Source organism: Phyllostomus hastatus, unplaced genomic scaffold, assembly GCF_019186645.2.
Source record: "Phyllostomus hastatus isolate PE091 unplaced genomic scaffold, TTU_PhHast_1.1 phas_scaffold_443, whole genome shotgun sequence".
NCBI classification, from domain to species: Eukaryota; Metazoa; Chordata; class Mammalia; order Chiroptera; family Phyllostomidae; genus Phyllostomus; species Phyllostomus hastatus.
Window position 1 is genome coordinate 580,197 of NW_025334031.1, and position 17,158 is coordinate 597,354.

At 61.4% G+C, this 17,158-nt stretch overlaps 1 protein-coding gene across 2 annotated transcripts in view; it reads left to right on the forward strand.

The window, feature by feature from the left end:
• The first annotated feature begins 6,066 nt into the window (after positions 1 to 6,066).
• Positions 6,067 to 17,158, forward strand: part of AP2A2 (adaptor related protein complex 2 subunit alpha 2) — a 55,522-nt gene continuing 44,430 nt past the window's right edge. For both annotated transcript variants that reach the window (XM_045821063.1, XM_045821064.1), the window contains exon 1: positions 6,067 to 6,285. In XM_045821063.1, the coding sequence (XP_045677019.1) occupies positions 6,219 to 6,285 (67 nt within the window). In that variant the 5' untranslated portion in view covers positions 6,067 to 6,218. The remainder of the gene's footprint in view (positions 6,286 to 17,158) is intronic.

Genomic DNA, 17,158 nt, shown 5'->3' on the forward strand with positions numbered 1-17,158 from the left:
ACCATGGACTGCAGGGGTCTTGGGAGTGGAAGAATTGTAAAATCCACTCAGGGGTTCACTCTGGGCAAGACCCCAAGAGCAGGTGGGAAGGCGGGGCAAGGGGCCAGACACTGGCCCCCTGCAGAGGCCCCACTGGGCATAATTCTGGGGTCCTCACAAAGTGTCAGCCTCCCAGCTGCCACGGCTGGTGCCGAGGGCCCCAGGGGGAAAGCTGGACCCTTGAAGTGCGTGCACATCTTTCAGCCACAGGAAGATTTAGAATGAATGAGGCGTAGGAGGCTGAGGAGACCCGGACCACAGTGCTAGCAGTCCCATGTTAAGTGAAACCAGAACGCATGGGAACACTTACGACAACAGGGGTTCCGCCACACTTAAAAAGTCAACCTGTTGAGCATGTGAGCTCTTCGAGCACTGAGACTTTACGGTCAATTCAGACAAGCTAAAGTACTTGACAAGGAAGTAAAAGATACCTAATTTATAAATTCCTTTTGAGATGTTGAAAACGCTTAATTTACTGACTTTGTGGATGGGACCAAATATGATGCAGAGGCCCCTTAAAAATGATTTTAAAATCTGTTAGGCTTTTAAAGGGAATAATGGTTTGTAAAATTAAACTTAACAGGTTAAAGAATTTAGGTTTTGAATTTATAACATCAATAAATCCTGATTGTTTGAATTCAGTTTAAATCCGAGTCTGAGCCCCCTGTCTAGGCCCTCTGGCTCGTGGAGCAGCCCGCCCACCAGGGCTCGTGTGGGGTGGGCGCCCCAGCAGAGGTCCAGCCCGCCCTCACAGGCGCTTCTCCTTGTCCCCGCCTGTCTGCAGTGGACGCCAGAGGACAGACAGAGGCAGGGACCTTCCCCCGTGGAGCCAGGGGGCCTGCAGAGATGTACCTTCCTGCTACTGGACCCTCCATGGTCTGGGGACACCCGCTGGGCTGGAGCGGGGCACTCCAGGTGCACCTGGCCAGCCAAGAGTCCCCACCCTGATGTTGCCTGTCCAGAACGGCCACTCTGGCGTCCCTGAGTTACTATGGGGAGCCCATTTCGTGGCTGACTGCGCAAGGACACACCAAAGCTTGTGGCTTTGGGGCTCCTGGGGGCTGCTGGCCTTGTGTCTTCTGCCAGCAGGCCATTGCTCCTGGCCTGGGGTGAGGGTGGGGGCCCCAGCCTTGGAGGCCACCCTGGGCCTCTCCTTATTTGCCAAGAGCTGGCACAGGCAAGACCCTTCCCGGCAGGGGCAAGTGTGACTTGCCCTTGTTTTATCAGGGAGGCCTTGGCCGAGGGTTGTCCTAAGGGCAAGGCCCAGACCACTATCACTGACTGCATCCTAACACTCCTGGGCCCCCAAAACTTTCCAATTTTGAGGCCGGAAGCCCAGGAAGAGAAACGCACATCAGGATTTCCTGCTGCTGAGTCTCGCTGCTGGGCTCCCCACCCCCCCACCCCGCACCGCCCCCACCCACAGATGGAGACATCCTCCCTAGGTGCTTGGATAAGCAAAGTTCAGAGCGTGGAGGGAGAGGCAGTGGGCGTGTTCACTCAGAGGAAGCTTCTGGATGGAGCTCCGGGGCCAGCACAGCAGATTTTCTGTCTGTGTCCCACATGTGGCCCCACCAGCCCATGTGGCCTTGGCCAGGGATGGCTGTGACTCGGGCCTTGAGTGCTGCCCAGCGTGTAGGTGTCTGGTCAGCCAGCCAGGCAGGTGCTGGGCCCCGAAGTGGGCGTCTGCGGCGGGCGGGGGGCCCTGCACAGGGCTGTGCTGTGTGGAGTCAGGCGCGGGTTTCACGCTCCTCATCATTCCATAACCAGCCTCCCTGCGCCCCGCCCCCAAGGGGAAGGACGGTGTGTGTGTCGCTGTGGTCGAACGGGCAGCATTGCTTGGTGGCTGCAGTGGGGTGAATGGGGGACCTCAAAAGGCTCAGCATGTCCCCAGACCACAGTGCCTGTGAAGGCCACCTTATTTGACAACAGGATCCCTGCAGACGTCATGAAGGGTCCTAGGATGATATTATCTTGCATTTAGGGTGAGCCCTGAATCCACCGAATGGAAAGCTCATGAAAGAAAACAGATGGAGCCCTGGCTGGTGTGGCTCAGTGGGCTGGGCATTGTCCTGTGAACCCAAAGGTCGCTGGTTCTATTCCCAGTCCGGGCACACGCCTGGGTTGCGGGCCAGGTCCCTGGTTGGGGGCATGTGAGAGGCAACCAATCGATGTTTCTCTTCCTCTCACCCTCCTTTCTCCTCTTTCTCAAAATAAAAAAAATAAAATAAAAAAAGAGATGGAGAACTCTGGCACACAGACACGGGGGGGGATGAGGACATGAGCTGATGGGGCAGAACTGGGGTCACACGGCCACCGGAAGCTAGAGTAGAGGCAAGAAGTAGTCTCCTGCAGAGCCTCTGGGCAACTGACCCTGCCGACACCTTGATCTTGAACTTCAGGCCTCCAGAACAGGGAGAGAAGCCACCAGTTTGTGGCCACCGTTATGGCGGCCCTGGGAAACGGATGTTTTCAGGTAAGTTTTCCCTCCTGAAGCGTTTTTTCTCAGGCTAATCTGCACACGGCATGTGTCCCATCTGCTCGCCCTGGCCGGCCCTTAGAGGGCGGAGTGGCTGTCCGCCTGTGCTGGAAGCCCTCGCCAGAAAACGCCCCAAACTGCCAGCCTGTTTGGTGATAGCCTGCTGGCTGGCTGCCGGCATGGCTGGGCTGGCCTTTAAGGCTAGGGGGTGTATTTTCAACGGGTAACTCAGGGACACTGGAGGCCCTGGTCGCTGCCCTGCGGGTGAACAGGATGCCTGAGCTGGCCGCATCCCAGGGCAGCAGGACTTGCGTCGCTGTCTCCTGCACCTCTGCTGGTTGGGGTCACCATCGGCCTGTTCCTGTGGCCTTTTACCAGTGATTGACAGCACCTGCTAAGCCTCTTGGACCCCCACCAGGCAGGTGGATGTGATGTGGTCTAGATGACAACCCACAGCACAGGATGAGGGACATCCTGACACGCCCCCCAGGCCCCTGGGTTGGCAGAGTGAAACAGAGCCCCCAGCCACCGCGGCGTAAACACGGGTGGCCCTCGGGCTGGCGTGGTGGATGGTATGGCGCTCGCCCTTGTGGGTGGACATGGAGCCCCGTCCCAAGTAGGTGGGGTGGGAAGGGGGCAGGCACTCAAACTCAGGCCCCAAATCCGCTCACCTCACCCTCTGTCAGGGGTCGAATTGTACCCCCTAAACCTTCATGTGTTGAAGTCCTTCCCCCCAGCATCCCAGAATGTGACTGTATTTGGAAACAGGGTAATTGCAGATTGAAATAAGAGACATTTGTAATGGGGCAGGGGGGGCTCCTAATCTGACTTGACTCACATCCTTAGAAAGAGGGGGAACTGGGACAGAAAGATGGGCGCAGGGAACATGGCCATCCACATGCCACGGAGAGGCCAGGGCCAGGTCCTTACTCCCAGCTCGGAGGGGCCCGCCCAGCCGCCACCTTGACCGCAGACGCCCCGTCTGCGGGAGGCAGCAGATCTCCCAGTTCCTCACTCTGCACTGTTTCCAGGAATTGCTGGCATCTCAACCCTGCTGTCGCCCGGGGCCACCCTGACTCCAGCCCCAGTGGCCCAGCCGACCCAGGGGGCCGGCTGGCTGAGGCCTGCTCCCTGGGAATTTGTCCCACACTCGCTCTGCAGGATGTAAACTCCACTTCCTGCAGCCAGGGGGGCTCAGCCCTCCCCATCCGGGTACAGCTTTGTGCTGGGACCTGACTCTCCCGGGTCTCAGAGGATGGAGCTGGCCAGGGGCCTTTGAGGGCAACTGAGTTTTCTCTTACAAAGTAGCCCCTTCATTGGGTGTCATTATGGGGTCTTCAACTATGGGGACAACTTCATCCACTGGGGGGAGGCTGACTGGGGGCCCTTGGGAAGTAGGGGTCGGGGTCTTCCCCCAGGGACCCCTAAGTTACCCCTTGTATGGCATTGCAATTCCCTGGGCCCCACACACGCCCCACCAGCATGCCAGAGTCCCTGTAAGACGTGGCGAGGCCTCAGGTGCAATTACTGTGGCTATTTCGCAATAATCTGAAACCAGCTGTGTGTGTGGCCTTGGGCTCAGCTCTGTGGCTGTGAGATGACGCCTGCGGTCACAGGCCTCTCTGGTCACCGTCACATGAGCAGTGAGGGACTTTAGCTCCTCGCTCTCCTTCTTCAGGTCCAGCTCTGCTTGAGGCGCCGACCCCCACAGAGTTCTTGACTTCCTCCTGCTGCCCAGGGTCCATGGCCAGGATGCACTTGGTCCCTAGAGACTGGTCTTCCCCATACATGTCATCCCCGGTGACCACAGGTAGCCACCAGGTGCCAAGGACTGCCACCTCCATGTCCCTGAACAGGCATGGGTGCTCAGGGCCACTAGCCATGTGCCTGGACCAGGCCGCCCCCCCAATTTTCTAGAAGGGTCAGTGTCTAAAACCCATTATGGAAGCCGAGGCACTCACAGACCCCACAGGAGGCCTGAGCAGGCTCAGGTCTTGGCAGGAGCCAAGCACGGCCCACTAACACGGCAGGACGCCCTGGGCCCCTCGGCCACACTGCAGGCTCCGGGCTTCCCACCTTCATGACCTCCTTCTTGATCCAAGCGTTGAGCACCCACCTGTGGGGCCCGCACCTCCCCATGGAAAGACACGTTGGCTCCACTCCCACCTTTGAGAACCCGGCTGTGACTACAAGTGGCTAAAATGTAACAGATGTCCAGTTTACACAGTTTAAGAAAGGCAACTGTTTCTAAACGTTGCCTGTGCCTCTCCCAGCAGCGACTGCGGTCTGGGAAGGTCATGTGACCTCGGGCCCGAAGCTGGATGGTGGTAAGCCATCTGAAGGGCTTGTCTGCGCTGCCTGTGTCTCCCTCGGGTCCTGGGACTGCCCCCCACCCCAGCCAGACACACAGGCACACACACTTCCCAGGAGGCTTGGGAAGCGCAGAATCACCACTGAAAGTAGATGCCTGCCCAGACCCAAGCCCCTCCTCCAAGAAGCCCTCTACCTCAGGCTGGGCCGGTGCTCTGTCCAGGCTGCTCGAGGGTCTCTGGCTGCTGGGAGTGGGTAGGGGTCTGCTTGTTAAGTCCCCTGGCCTGGCCATGGTAGAGTTAGCTCCCACCGTGGGAATGCAGGGCCTGGGGGTCTCCTCTCCTCCAGGAAGCCCTTCACCAGCCCAGCTATATGGGAGGTCTTGGAAGTTGGTAGGATTGCTGTCTTACAAAGATTTGGGTCTCCGCAGGTTCCAGTTTTCCTCAGGGGTCCTGGAGGCCCAGAGCCTGGGTGGGGTGCCTTGTTTGTGGGAGGGACCTGCCCCTTCCTCCTCCCAGGAGGGTCCGTCCAGGCTTGACCTCCCCCAGGGAACTGAGGGAGTGAGCCAGGGTCGGGCGGGTCTCCCTGGCGGGTTTGGGCCACTCCCAGGTGCAGGGTCCAGATAACTCCGAGGGAGCCCCCTCTTCAAAGCCACCTGGCTTCACAAAGGAGGGCTCGGCAGGGCCACCTGCTATGCAAACAGACTCCCAGCGTGTCCAGGCTGGCCAAGGCCCCTGCAGTGTGGGCCCCAGGGGCTGTCCTCTCCCTCTGCCCCTGCCTCTCTGGGGTGCAGGGTGGCTCCCGTGGTGGCTGCAGTGGCAAAGGGCCCTGGCTGGGCATTGAGGGATGGGATTGTATAGACGGGCTCCTGCGGTCCCCCGGTGCTGTCGTGGGGTAGGGGCTGTCACTTCAGGTAGGGCCTGGCTCTGCATAGCTAGGGACAAGAGCATCAGGGGCTTGGAGCTCTGCATGCCTACCGGCCCCTCCAGGCGGGCAGCGAGCTGCCGCAGAGCTGGGGCTGGGCAGGGCGGGGCGGGGCCCGGTCGGGTATGGTCCCGAGGGCCTGAGAGTCCGAGCCGGTGGCTCCCAGCGCGGCCCCGCCCACGGCGTCGGCCTGCAGGGGGCGCCCCCGCGCCTACCATCACACTCCCGCCCTCCACGTGCTCGCCCCCGCGAGGCGCGGCCGCGCGAGCGGGCGTGCGCGTGCCGGCGACCGCGAGCGTGCGTACGTGCGCGCGCGCGCGGCGGCGGCGCCCGAGAGCGGCACTGGGAGCCTGAGGTGGCTGGGGCTGAGGCGGCTCCTCGGGCGGCGGCGCTCCCCGCTTCCCGCTCCCCGCTGCCCGCTGCTCCCCGAGGCTTGTCAGCCCGGGCCGCTCCCCGGGGCCCGAAGATGCCGGCCGTGTCCAAGGGCGACGGGATGCGGGGCCTGGCGGTCTTCATCTCCGACATCCGCAACTGTGAGTGGCGGCGGCGGCGGAGGCCGGAGGGGGGCGGGGGTCCGGGGGGCGCGGGTCCGGGGTCCCGAGATGCCGGCCTGGAGGGCGGGGGCGGAGAGTGCGGACCTGGAAGGCGGGGGTCCCGGGGGGCGCAGGTCCGGGGTCCGGGGGTGCGGACCTGGGAGGCGGGGGTCCGGGGGTGCGGGCTTTGAGGGTGAGCGTCGGGGGCGGGGCGCGGGCCCGGAGGGCGGGGGGCCCGGGGGGGCGCGGGGGGGCGCGGGGGGCGCGGACCCGGAGGGCGGGGGTCGGCGGGCGGGGGCGGGGCAGACCCGGGGGCGGGGCGGGGCGGCGGGTCGGGGCGGCCGGGGCCCGGGCCGGGCTGCGGGGCTGCGGGGCTGCGGGGCGCCGGGCGAGGAGCACCTGGCGGCGGCGGCCCGGCGAGGGGTTCCTGCGAGGGCGCCCCTCCCCAGCATGATGTCATCGCCCAGCCGTCTCCGGGTGTCTAGCAGTGGAGCCTTTAACCCAGCCTCTCCCACGGCGGGCGGCGTGGGCTTTCGCTCGCGGAGTGTGTGTGTGTGTGGGGGGGCAGCACCCCCCCCCGGGGAGACGCCGCTCGGCCCGCCGCCTGGCTCGGGGCCCCCCGTGTGTGCGTCCCCGCGGCGTGGGAACCCCCCCCCACGGTGGGACGGGACGGGACGGGACGGGACGGCCGGGGCCGGTGGGCAGAGCCTGTTCCCGGGAGGTTGGTTCCTGGTGCGCAGACAGACGCCCGCTCGGTTTTCCGAGACGGTCCCTCCCTCCGTCTAATTGGAAATGTAGGCGTCTGGGGTGTTGACCGTGACTCTGTTTATTGCCCTAGGACTGAGGTGTGTGCATGTGTAGTGTACGTGTGTATGCGTTTAAGGCTTTATTTCTAGAGAGGGGGCAAGAGAGGGAGAGAAACATCCGTGTGTGGGCGCCTCTCGCGCGCCCCCTGCCGGGGACCCGCCTGCAACCCAGGCCTGTGCCCTGACCGGGAATCGAACCGGCGACCCTTTGGTTCGCAGGCCGGCGCTCAGTCCGCTGAGCCACGCCAGCCCGGGCTAGAGCTGAGGTATATTGTGAAGGAGGTTTGTAAACCTCCCCTCCTTCTGCTGGGGTGCAGGACCCAGACTGGGCGGCTCAGACCCCCCCCTCCCCCCCCTTGCTCCGCCAGATAGGGCTGTGGAGACACACCCTGGGTGCTTCAGCAGGGAGAGCAGCACTCTCCTTTCCCCCTCCCTTTGCTGTGGAACACGATTTCCGAGAAAACCGTCGTCTCATTTCTAACGCGTCTCGTAACGCTGTGCGTGTGTGCGGCTGCTTCAGGGGACCCCTCTGCAGCCCTGACTTAGCCGCGGGTCAGCCCTTCACCGTGGAAGAGAGACGCATCGGGCAGGGCGCCGATGTGGAAACCCTCTGGCCCTCCCGGCCGGCCGGCCGCAGGCCTGTGCTCTGCGCGAGGTCTGCACTCGGGCAGAAGGCGCTTGTCGACTGACGGCGGGCCCGCCTTTCTCCACCGCCACCCTGTGGACATTTGGGCTGGTCAGTTGCTGGGCTGGTCAGCTGCTGTGTGGGCCTGTCCTGTGCTTAGTGCCACCCCGGCCTCTGCACCAGGTGCTTCCGTCCTGACAGCCAAAACTGTGTCCGGACGTTGTCCCGTGGGGCAGAGCTGTCCCTGCTGAGAGCCCCCAGTGCAGACCGGTGAAGGAGACAGCCTGTTGCCCGAAGGGGCTGATGTGAGGAGGGGTGTCTGGTGCTCACGGGGGGCCGGGCAGGTCTCTTCTGAGAAGCGCTGCCCGGCCTCGCTGCCCGGCCCCTGTCCATCACCTGCAGCGCCGTGCCTTCCCTTCCGAGCCTGGGGTGCTGTGCCCCGCCCCCGAGCTGCACAGGTGGGGACCGCGGCTGTCCTGCTTGTCACCTTCCTCCTGCCCGCACCGTGTCTGGCATGAGGCGAGTGCGAGGAGAGGAACAGATGGGTGAGATGTCCCCAAGGAGATGGCTCTCAGGCTGACACCGCATGAAGGGCAGGCGGAGGGCCAAGTCCTGTGTGGACAGCAGGGGGTCAGCATCTAAGCAAGCATGGGTGGGCGGCTGGGCACGGGGTTGGAAAGGAACCCAGCCGGAGTTGGCCTGAGCTTGGTGCCTGTGCGGCAGGGGGAGGGCCCAGCCTCCCCCATCCCCCACCCCCCGTCCCCAGGGCTGCGTGCATGCTGTTTTCTGGTGAGGGTGACCCCCTTGCCCGGCTCTGGAGAGTGGGCGCTGAGCTGGCCTCTCACCTGCCCCATGACCCGCTGCCACTGGGCACTGAGCCTTGGTTTCCTCAGCTGGCGGAGAGGTGGCCGTGGAGCTGAAGGGTCACCGAGGTCTTCGGTGTCAGCGCGGAGTCTCAACTCCCGTCCGTCGTTCTGAACCGGCTTCTCAGACTCCCCTGTAGGACCTCCAGGAGCCGCCCTGGTGGGCGTGCCCTTCGCGCCTGCAGCCTGCTTCTGGCCGACGGCTGAGGGCAGGACACCGCCCAGCGTGGGCAGCGGGGGCCCGGCTCCTGCTCTCGTGGCACAGACAGCAGACCAGTTCAGTGCTTCAGAAGGAGCTCGGTCCTTCCTGACCAACTGCAGCCCAGAACCCACTGAATTCAGCTGATGTGAGCTCAGTGTGTGGGAGTCAGTGAGCTGTTCTCTCTCTCCTAACTGGCAGTAAAAAACTGTGGTCCTTTTATTTAGCCCCAGTTTTTAAATAATTCTATTTTTAAAATGTATTGATTTATTTTAGAGAGGGGAAGGGAGGGAGAGAGAGAGAGAGGGAAAGAAACACTGATGTGTGAGAGACATACCAATCAGTTGCCTCTCCCACACCCCCAACCAGGGACCTGGCTCGCAACCCAGGCAGGTGGCCTGATGGGGATTCGAATCTGCAGCCTTTTGCTTTATGAGATGACACCCAGCCCACCGAGCCACACCAGTCAGGGCTTCAAATAATTCTTTGTTTTGAGACAAATGTAGATTCATAGGATGTTGCGAGGAATGGACAGGGAGGGCCCTTCACTCCACCCCCTCTGAGGCAGACATCTCCCATTACACTGCGGCCTCGGCACCAGGAGAGTGACCCCCGTGCGGCCACCGGGCCTGCTCACACTCCCCCCGGGCTGCTGCACTGGCGCGTGCCTGTGGGCCCACGTGCTCTTCCCAGGGGGAGCTTCGTGGAGCTCCGTCCCCACCGAGACACAGAGCTGTTCCACCTTCGCAGAGCCCCCCGTGCGGCCAGTGCCCCCCCAGCCGCTCACCCGTTCTGGTGCCCACATCCCGCCTCCAGGGTGCGGTGCAGCACCCGTCCTGTTGGGACGCTCCTCTCGCTCAGCACAGTGCCCTTGGGGACCTTCGAGGCCGCCCGCAGTGACTCTCGGCCCAGGCGGTGTCGGAGAAGCGACAGAGCTGCTGACCCCGGGCGAGGGATAGTCACCTGCTGTCTGTCCAGTCACTGCGGAGCTCCTGTTGTTTTCGCACGTGCGGTGTCGGAGGAGAGTCACGTGCAGTCGGTCCTGGGACAGCGCGAGGGTGGTGGGGCCAAGCCCCGTGCGGCTGCAGGTCTGCATGTGACCTTTGGTTCCCCAGAAACTTGGCTGCAGCTGTCCCTCAGTATCTGAGGGGGGTTGGTGCAGGACCCCGTGGGCACCAAAATCCCCGGGCGCTCAAGTCCCTTCGTAAAGTGGCGTAGATCAGTGCGTAGTGGGGCCTCCACGGCCGGCCAGTCCCGGCTGTGGGCGTGGGACCCGGGGACACGGAGGGCAGGCTGTACCTGCATTGAGACAAAGTCCACGAAGAAGAGGACCAACACGGCTCGAACTGTGTGGGTACCGTCCGCTGGGGCTTGTCTTTACGCGTTGCCATCGACGGGCGTGTCAACGCTGGCAGCACGCGACACTGCCGAAGTGTTGTCACACTCAGAGTCGCCTGCGGCATCATCAGGGCCTCAGAGGAAGTGAGGGGTCCCAGCTCTTCGGAGACCCGTCAGGGGCCGGAAATGGCCCTCGTCCCCTCGGGCTGCAGTGCTGGGCTGGGCCGCCCTGCGCTGGGGGCATTTTATCGAATCCCTTGGGCACTCGCTCGGGTGCAGGGGAACAGTGGGAAGCTGTGGTTAGCCGTTTGGCAAAAACGTACATTCGCCACTTGTTGGAGAAGGCATGCGATTCTGCTGTAGGCGCTCTGGCGAGCTGGTGGGGCGCCCCTCGGCGCTCCGCCCGTGCACTCCTCACGGCGCTGGGCTCCTTTCGTGTCTGTCAGCTCTGCTGGGTTTGGCGGCCTCTGCATCGTACTTCAGCATGACTGAAGTTTAAAAATGTTATTTGTTCATAAAATCTATTTCTTTTTCTTCCATCCTCACCCAAGGACATTTTTAAAAATTGCTTTTAGAGAGAAAGGAAGGGAGAGCGGAATGGAGAGAGAGAAACATTGATTGGTTGTCTCCTGTACATGTCAGGGATCATGTGCACCCTGACCGGGGATTGAACCCACAACCTTTCGGTTGCAGGACCAACTGAGCCACACAGGCCATCTTATGAATCAGAAATCGGACATGGAGAAACTGAACCTAAAAATGTAAATTCAGCGTAAACTTCAGTGTGAAAATTAAAGTTGGTGCTTGGTCAGAGTTTGTCAGTCTCTTTTTTTAATTTTTAAAGTTTTAAAAAAGTAAGGTTCATTTTAGTCTTGACTGTACAGTTTAAAAATGCTGACTTTTTGAAAAAGAATGCTCCTCTGGCATATTTTCTTTTGCATTCTCGTGCACAATCTGTATTTCTTAGAAGCTGATTAAGGAAGTCTGTGCTGGAGGGCGAGCAGAGAGACGGGCCACGCGGCAGAGGAGGAAGGAAGGGCTTGGTCCAGGTTGGGTTTTCCTGCCAAGGCTGGTGGCTGCTGCTGCTTCTAGGAACCGTCCAGGTGTCTTCCCGAGTCTCTTGTGGCCCCCCTGAAGGGGGCCGTCCGTCTTTTGTGGCAGGTTGATGCGTCCTGGCGACGAGTGTCTTCTCATGCTGGATTCCTGGGACCGCCTCCCTCTCCTCTTGAAGGGATTTTCACTCTGGCTTCTTGGCAGCAGGCCGTGTCGGGTTCTGAAGTCGCAGAGTTGTTGGGAAGTTGCCGCCTGGGTTAAACGGCATTTCCCTGGCTTCTGAAACATGGACTGGAGGCTGACCAGAGGGGAGGCTTGCGGGGTCTGCCCTGACCCCGGTGGAGGGTGGGGGCAGGCCCGAGCTCCTCGGGATTTCCCCCGCTGGTTTTTGCAGGTTCTTGGGATGAGGCCGTGCTCCCATGGCTCAAATTTCAGAACTTGGAGTGCTCTGAGAACCGTGACGCTGACCACGCACGGCCCGGAGCTCCGCGTGGCCCCCCCGGCCGGCGGCATCTCTGAGGGAGTGCTCGCTGCTGGGGTGCCACCACGGGCTGGCAGGCGGGGGCTGTGCACTGTGCTCCCCTGAAATCTGCGTGTGTCTGTGCTCTGGAACAAGTGGGGCCCTAGTTTTGGATCCAGGGTGCATCTGGACCTGCTATGGAGCCTCCTTCTTCTGCGGGGGTCAGAGAAATGGCACCTAGGGGGCTCAGACACACACCTTCCCCGTGACCGGGTGCCTCCTGTCTTCAGGACCCCTGTGTACGCACGGATGGTTGGGGTGGGCCCTTGCCCTGGGGGTTCTCGGGTTTGCAGGTGGGCAAGAGCTGGAGGGAGGGTGGAGGGAGTGGGAGAGCACACGAGGGGCAGAGGCCCCTGGAGAAGGTGGTCCCAGGTCAGACGTGGGGGTGCTTCCTGTCGGCCTGTGGCCTTGTTGTGTGCTCTGTTCAGTGGAAGTGTGTCTGGTCAGGGGGATGCAGGCACGGCCTCTGCGGTCCTGTCCCTGGCCGGTCAGCATGGTGGGGCAGGACCCAAGAGCGTGGAGGCTTGAGAGTGAGACCCCGCGGGTAGGAGCTCAAGAGGGGATGGCTGCTGCCAGGCACGGTGGGCGGAGCGTGGGGCGAGTCCCTCCCCCCAGCTGCTGTAGGAGGACGGAGGTCACGTGGTGCCCAAGGCTTCCAGGACAGACCTGGATGTGCTGGCTGATGCTGGTGTTTGCCTTCTCGCACATCTTTCCGACTCTGGTATGAAGGCGGGCGTGGGGGAAGTGTGGTGCAGGCAGCATGTGCCACTGCAGTGAGAAGACTTTCTGGGCACAGAGGTGCAGCTCGGGGCTCCCATGGGGCTGGGGGCTGGGGGCTGGGGGCTGAGGCTGAGCCAGAACCAGCGCCTGTGCTCCGGCCCGGAGCGCTGTCAGGTTGGCGGATGCAGAGGGTGGGAGAGGGCACGTGGGTGTGGCCTGTGCTCCACCGGGACGCGGAGCTGGGACGGTGGGGTGCGTGTGCTGGAAAGGGGGGTCCCGGCCTTGGCCAAGGTGCCGCCGTGGCCACGAGGTCGAGCGGAGACGCTGCCCCCGCCTGCTTTCCCACGTCGCTGCCTGCCCGCGCTTCACGCGTCTCCCTTTAGCTGTGTGGGCAGAGAGGCGGGCCACCGCCCCCCAGGCATGAGTGTGTGGGCAGTGGGGTCCTAAAGGCTCCTGGGGCGGAGGCATGCGTATTTATGAAGGCCAGGGATGCACCCGCATGCACCCTGGGCTCCAGGAGGGGAGGCCCACCTTTGTGGGGAGGCTGAGACCCGCTTCCTGGGGTGGTTCTGGCCCCGTGGAGCTCCCGGGGCCTTGGGGTGCTGGCTTTGCTGCATGTGGTCATTTAGGACGAACGCTCCCCGGGGGTTCAGTCACACCCTGATTCTGCTCCCCGTTCACTCACCTCCGCCCGCTGGGGCTGCGGGCCAGGGGTGTGAACCCGGTGAGAGTCGTGCTGGTCCCGCGCCACCTGCCCTTGGGGCTGGGAGCTGGCCCTTCTTCCCCGCCGCCCCAGGCCGAGGTGGTCGTCTTCTGGGTGCTGAAACGCTGAAACTGGAGGCCAGCTGGTCTTGTTTCACGTTGTAAGGTGTTTTAATTACCTTTCAAGTCCCGTCTGGCGGTGACACGGGGGTGTCGGGAGGCCTCGGTTGCTCTGTGCGGGTGTCTGAAGCGCTTGCGCTCCTGCGCGCTGCGTGCTGCGCTGGGGTTTGTGTGTCACGTTTTCTGTGGCCAGCCTTCCTTCGTGGCTGTGGTTGAGAGAGCGATTATTTGTTTCTGTTACAGCTTAAAGAGCATTTAAAACGGCACTAAATCAATGTTGAATTTCTTTTAAAACAGCCAATAGAAAAAGTACAGCAAAAAAAGAAAACAAAAATAACTCAGCAAACATTTTTGGAATGCTTTTGGATTGCATTTATTGCCATGGATCAATACAATTCTGAAGCTTTGTTTTTGGCCGTGGGCAGTACAGCCAGGCCAGAGCCTGGCGCTGAGCCCCGTGGAGCCGGGGGGTGTCAGTCCTCTGTGGCTGAGCCCTGCCAAGTGGATGGGGGACGAAGGACGGGGGACGGGGGACGGGGGACGAGGGCGGCAGCTGCCCGCTCACAGGCGTTTCCCTCAGCTCACTGCTGGCAGCGTCTGTCCTCGGCGGTTTCAGACCCTGGTCGCCTCCTTGCCCGATGACCATTTGGGTTGTGCTTGGGTGGAGCCGCACCGCCGGCCTCCCCAGGCGCCCAGTCCTTTGGTGCCCAGGCGTGCCGTTGCCGAGGGCTGGCCCTTCTGAAAGATGGAGGTCCGTGGTCCGTGGGCGGGGCGTGGCTTCCCAGTGGGGCTTCCCGGTGTGGACGCTGGTCTCGGGGACAGAGGCGCCCTTCTGTCCGTGCTGATGTCGGCTGATGTGGGTTCTCTGAGTTGCATTTCTGTGGGTCTCGGGTCAGTCTGGTTTCAGTGAGCAGTCCAGAAACCAGTTGTTCGGGTGACGTTCTTTTTTTTAGAGACTGTATGTGTTTACTTTTAGAGGGAGGGGAAGAGAGGGGGAAAGAGAGAGAGAGAAATGTCAGTGTGTGGTTGCCTCTCTCGCATCCCCAGCTGGGGACCCTGCCCGCAGCCAGGCATGTGCCCTGACTGGGAATTGAACCTGCGACCCTTTGGTTCGCAGGCCAGCGCTCAGTCCCCTGAGCCACACCGGCCAGGGCTCATGTGATGTTCTTAATGTTTTGCTGTAGTTTTGATGCAACCCCAAGAGTGGACAGTGTTTTGAAGGTGTGTGTGCATTTTAAAACTTGTTTTTGTTTTTCTGACATATCTGTTCAGTTATGTCAGATATTTCCTGACATAATTGTATAATTTGTTCACTCATTTGAGAAATCTGTTGAGTGCCTGCTATGGATTATTCCGGGCTCTGGCATTTCATTGGTTTCAGAATTTAGTGTTTTCAGAACTAAACCCTCTTTTCTCTTTTTTATTGAGTTTATTGGGGTGACACTGGTTAATAAAATTACATAGGTTCCAGGTGTACAGCTTCATACTATGTCATTGTATGTTGTGTGGTGTGTTCACCGCCCCGAGTGGAACTAAGCCCTTGTGGGAACAGACAGAATAAGCGGGAGAAACGTCTGTGCCTCTGTCTCCACCCACTCATCCATCTGTTGTGCAGAAGATAAAGCAGGGAAGGGTGGGGGCTCTCAGCGCCGCAGGAGGGGTCAGGCGAGGCTGCCTGGAGGAGGCTGGAGGAGCTGTGGCTGTGACCCTGGGTGTCTTGGGCGACGGTCTGCAGGGGGAGGTCAGGCCTGTGGGGTGCTGCGGCCGCGTCCAGCAGGGTGAGCGGGGCTGCGGCTCCCCGGAGGCTGTCGGCCAGGCTGGAGGCAGCGAGTCGGGTGGGCGTGTGTTGGGCCCACAGGGGCACCCCAGGGGGCCGCCTCCTCCGTGCGCTGTCCCGGGTCGAGAAGGGCGCTGCCCGGGTCCCAGGCCCCTGTGCGCACCGTCGTCCCTGCACGCGAGGCCGCCCTCTCCCGCGGCTGCTCTGAGCGTCTGCCCTTCTCTGTGGCTTTCGTGGGCCTTGTGTACGATGCTCCTTGTACCTCCTTCAGGCTTCCTGTGTTTGGGGCTTGAGCTTCGAGATCAGTGGGTGTATTATGGTAGTCATCAGATTTGAAAAATTTGGCCATTATCTCTTTAGCTATTTTTTCAGGTATTTTTCTGTCCCTTCCCCCTGTGGGGCTCTGATCCCACGCCCGTGGGGAGTCCCAGGCCCACGCCCTCCTGCTGCCCGCCCTGTCCAGTCAGCCTTGCTCTGGGCGTTCACCCTGCACAGCATCTGAGCTGTGTCCGCAGTGCGCGGCCCCTGCCGGCCCCCCACACGTCCCCACCTCAGACCCCGGGAGCCTCATCCCTCCCTCACCGTCAGCTGTTGCCGGGCCTCACCTGCTGGCCGTCTCCTGCCTCCCCGCCCCCATGAGCCTGTGGGATGGGGTCACAGTGCCCCTTAACGTCCTTGTCTCTGGATTCTGTCATCTGTGCCCTTTCAGGGCCTGCTTTTATTGGTTGACTTCCCTCACCCATTAAGGGTTGTGCTTTCCCGTTTGTTCACATGCCTAGTAATTTTTTGTTGGATGTCGCACATTATGAACTTCAGTCCTGCCTATTTTTGTATTTCTTTAAATATTCTTGAGCTTCCTTCTGGGATGAAACAAGTCGAGCCTTACAAGGAGGGACTAAATCGGCCTTTAGTCTGGGGCTCGTTTCGCCCTGTTCTTGAGGGCTCCCACTCCTCGGAACCCTGCTCGGTGCCCTGTGGTTTGAGGCTTCCCTTCGGCTTGCGGGCTGCGGGCTCGTGGTTTCCTCTGCACTCCGGTGTGATGGGGCCCTGCCCACGGCGTGCGCACGGGCGGGTCGGTAGCCAGACAGGTGCCAGGGCCTCCCCGCAGCTTGCTGGCGCTCTGCTGCCCAGGGCGTGTCTGCTCCCAGCGCGAGCCCTTCCTGCACTTGTCTGACTGGCGTGGGAGTCCTTGACCTTTCAGTGCTGTGGGAGCGGAGGCTCAGGGGCCCAGGGCCATGTGACAGTCTAGGAGGTGGGACCCCACAGCCTCTGACCCCCACTGCTGGGCCAGCTCTGCCGGGGCGAGGGGGCTAGCAGGTGGGTCATGGGAGAGGCTGCGCGGGCGAGCCTGATGCCGTCCGTGGGTTAAGGGAGAAAGATGGGGAGACGTGAGTCTCACTCTGAGGAGTTTGGTTGTAAGGGGAAAGTAAGGGCGGTGGCAGTGGAGGACAGAGCCTGCGGGCCTCAGTGGCCAGGGGTGCAGACAGGCCAGTGCTCCTGTCTCGCGCACAGCTGGGCTCCGCAGGGGCCCTGCCTAGAGTCTCCCCAGGTGCCTGCAGAGCCAGCCTCCCGTTCCTGCAGCCTCCTGGGGCAGCCTCCTGGGGCCGAGGCCCAGGCGGGGACAGGGACGGCGGGTCTCAGCTCCCAGGGCGGCTCTGCCCCACGTTTCTTCTCATGCTTTCCTGGAGCACCTCCAGTGAGTCCCTTTCAAGATCCGGATCTCTGACCCCTTCAGCCTGATCTCCTGCCTCCTGTCTCCTGCCTCCAAGCAGAGACTCATCTGCCTGCAGTTAAGGGCTCATCTGATTAGATGGGGCCCACCTGAGGGACCCAGGATAACTCTCTGGTGGGGTTTTTTTTTTTTACGATTTTATTTAAAGATTTTATTCATTTGTTTTTAGAAAGAGGGGAAGGGAGGGAGAAAGAGAGGGAGAGAAACTCTGTGTGTGGCTGCCTCTCATGTGCCCCTCCCACTGGGGACCTGACCTGCAACCCAAGCATTTGCCCTGACCGGGAATCAAACCAGTGACTCTGATTCACAGACCCGTGCTCAGTCCACTGAGCCACACCAGCCAGGGCTACTCCCCGGTTTTAATCACATCTACTGAGTTCCTTTTGCCTGGGCAGGTAACTCACAGGATCCTCATATT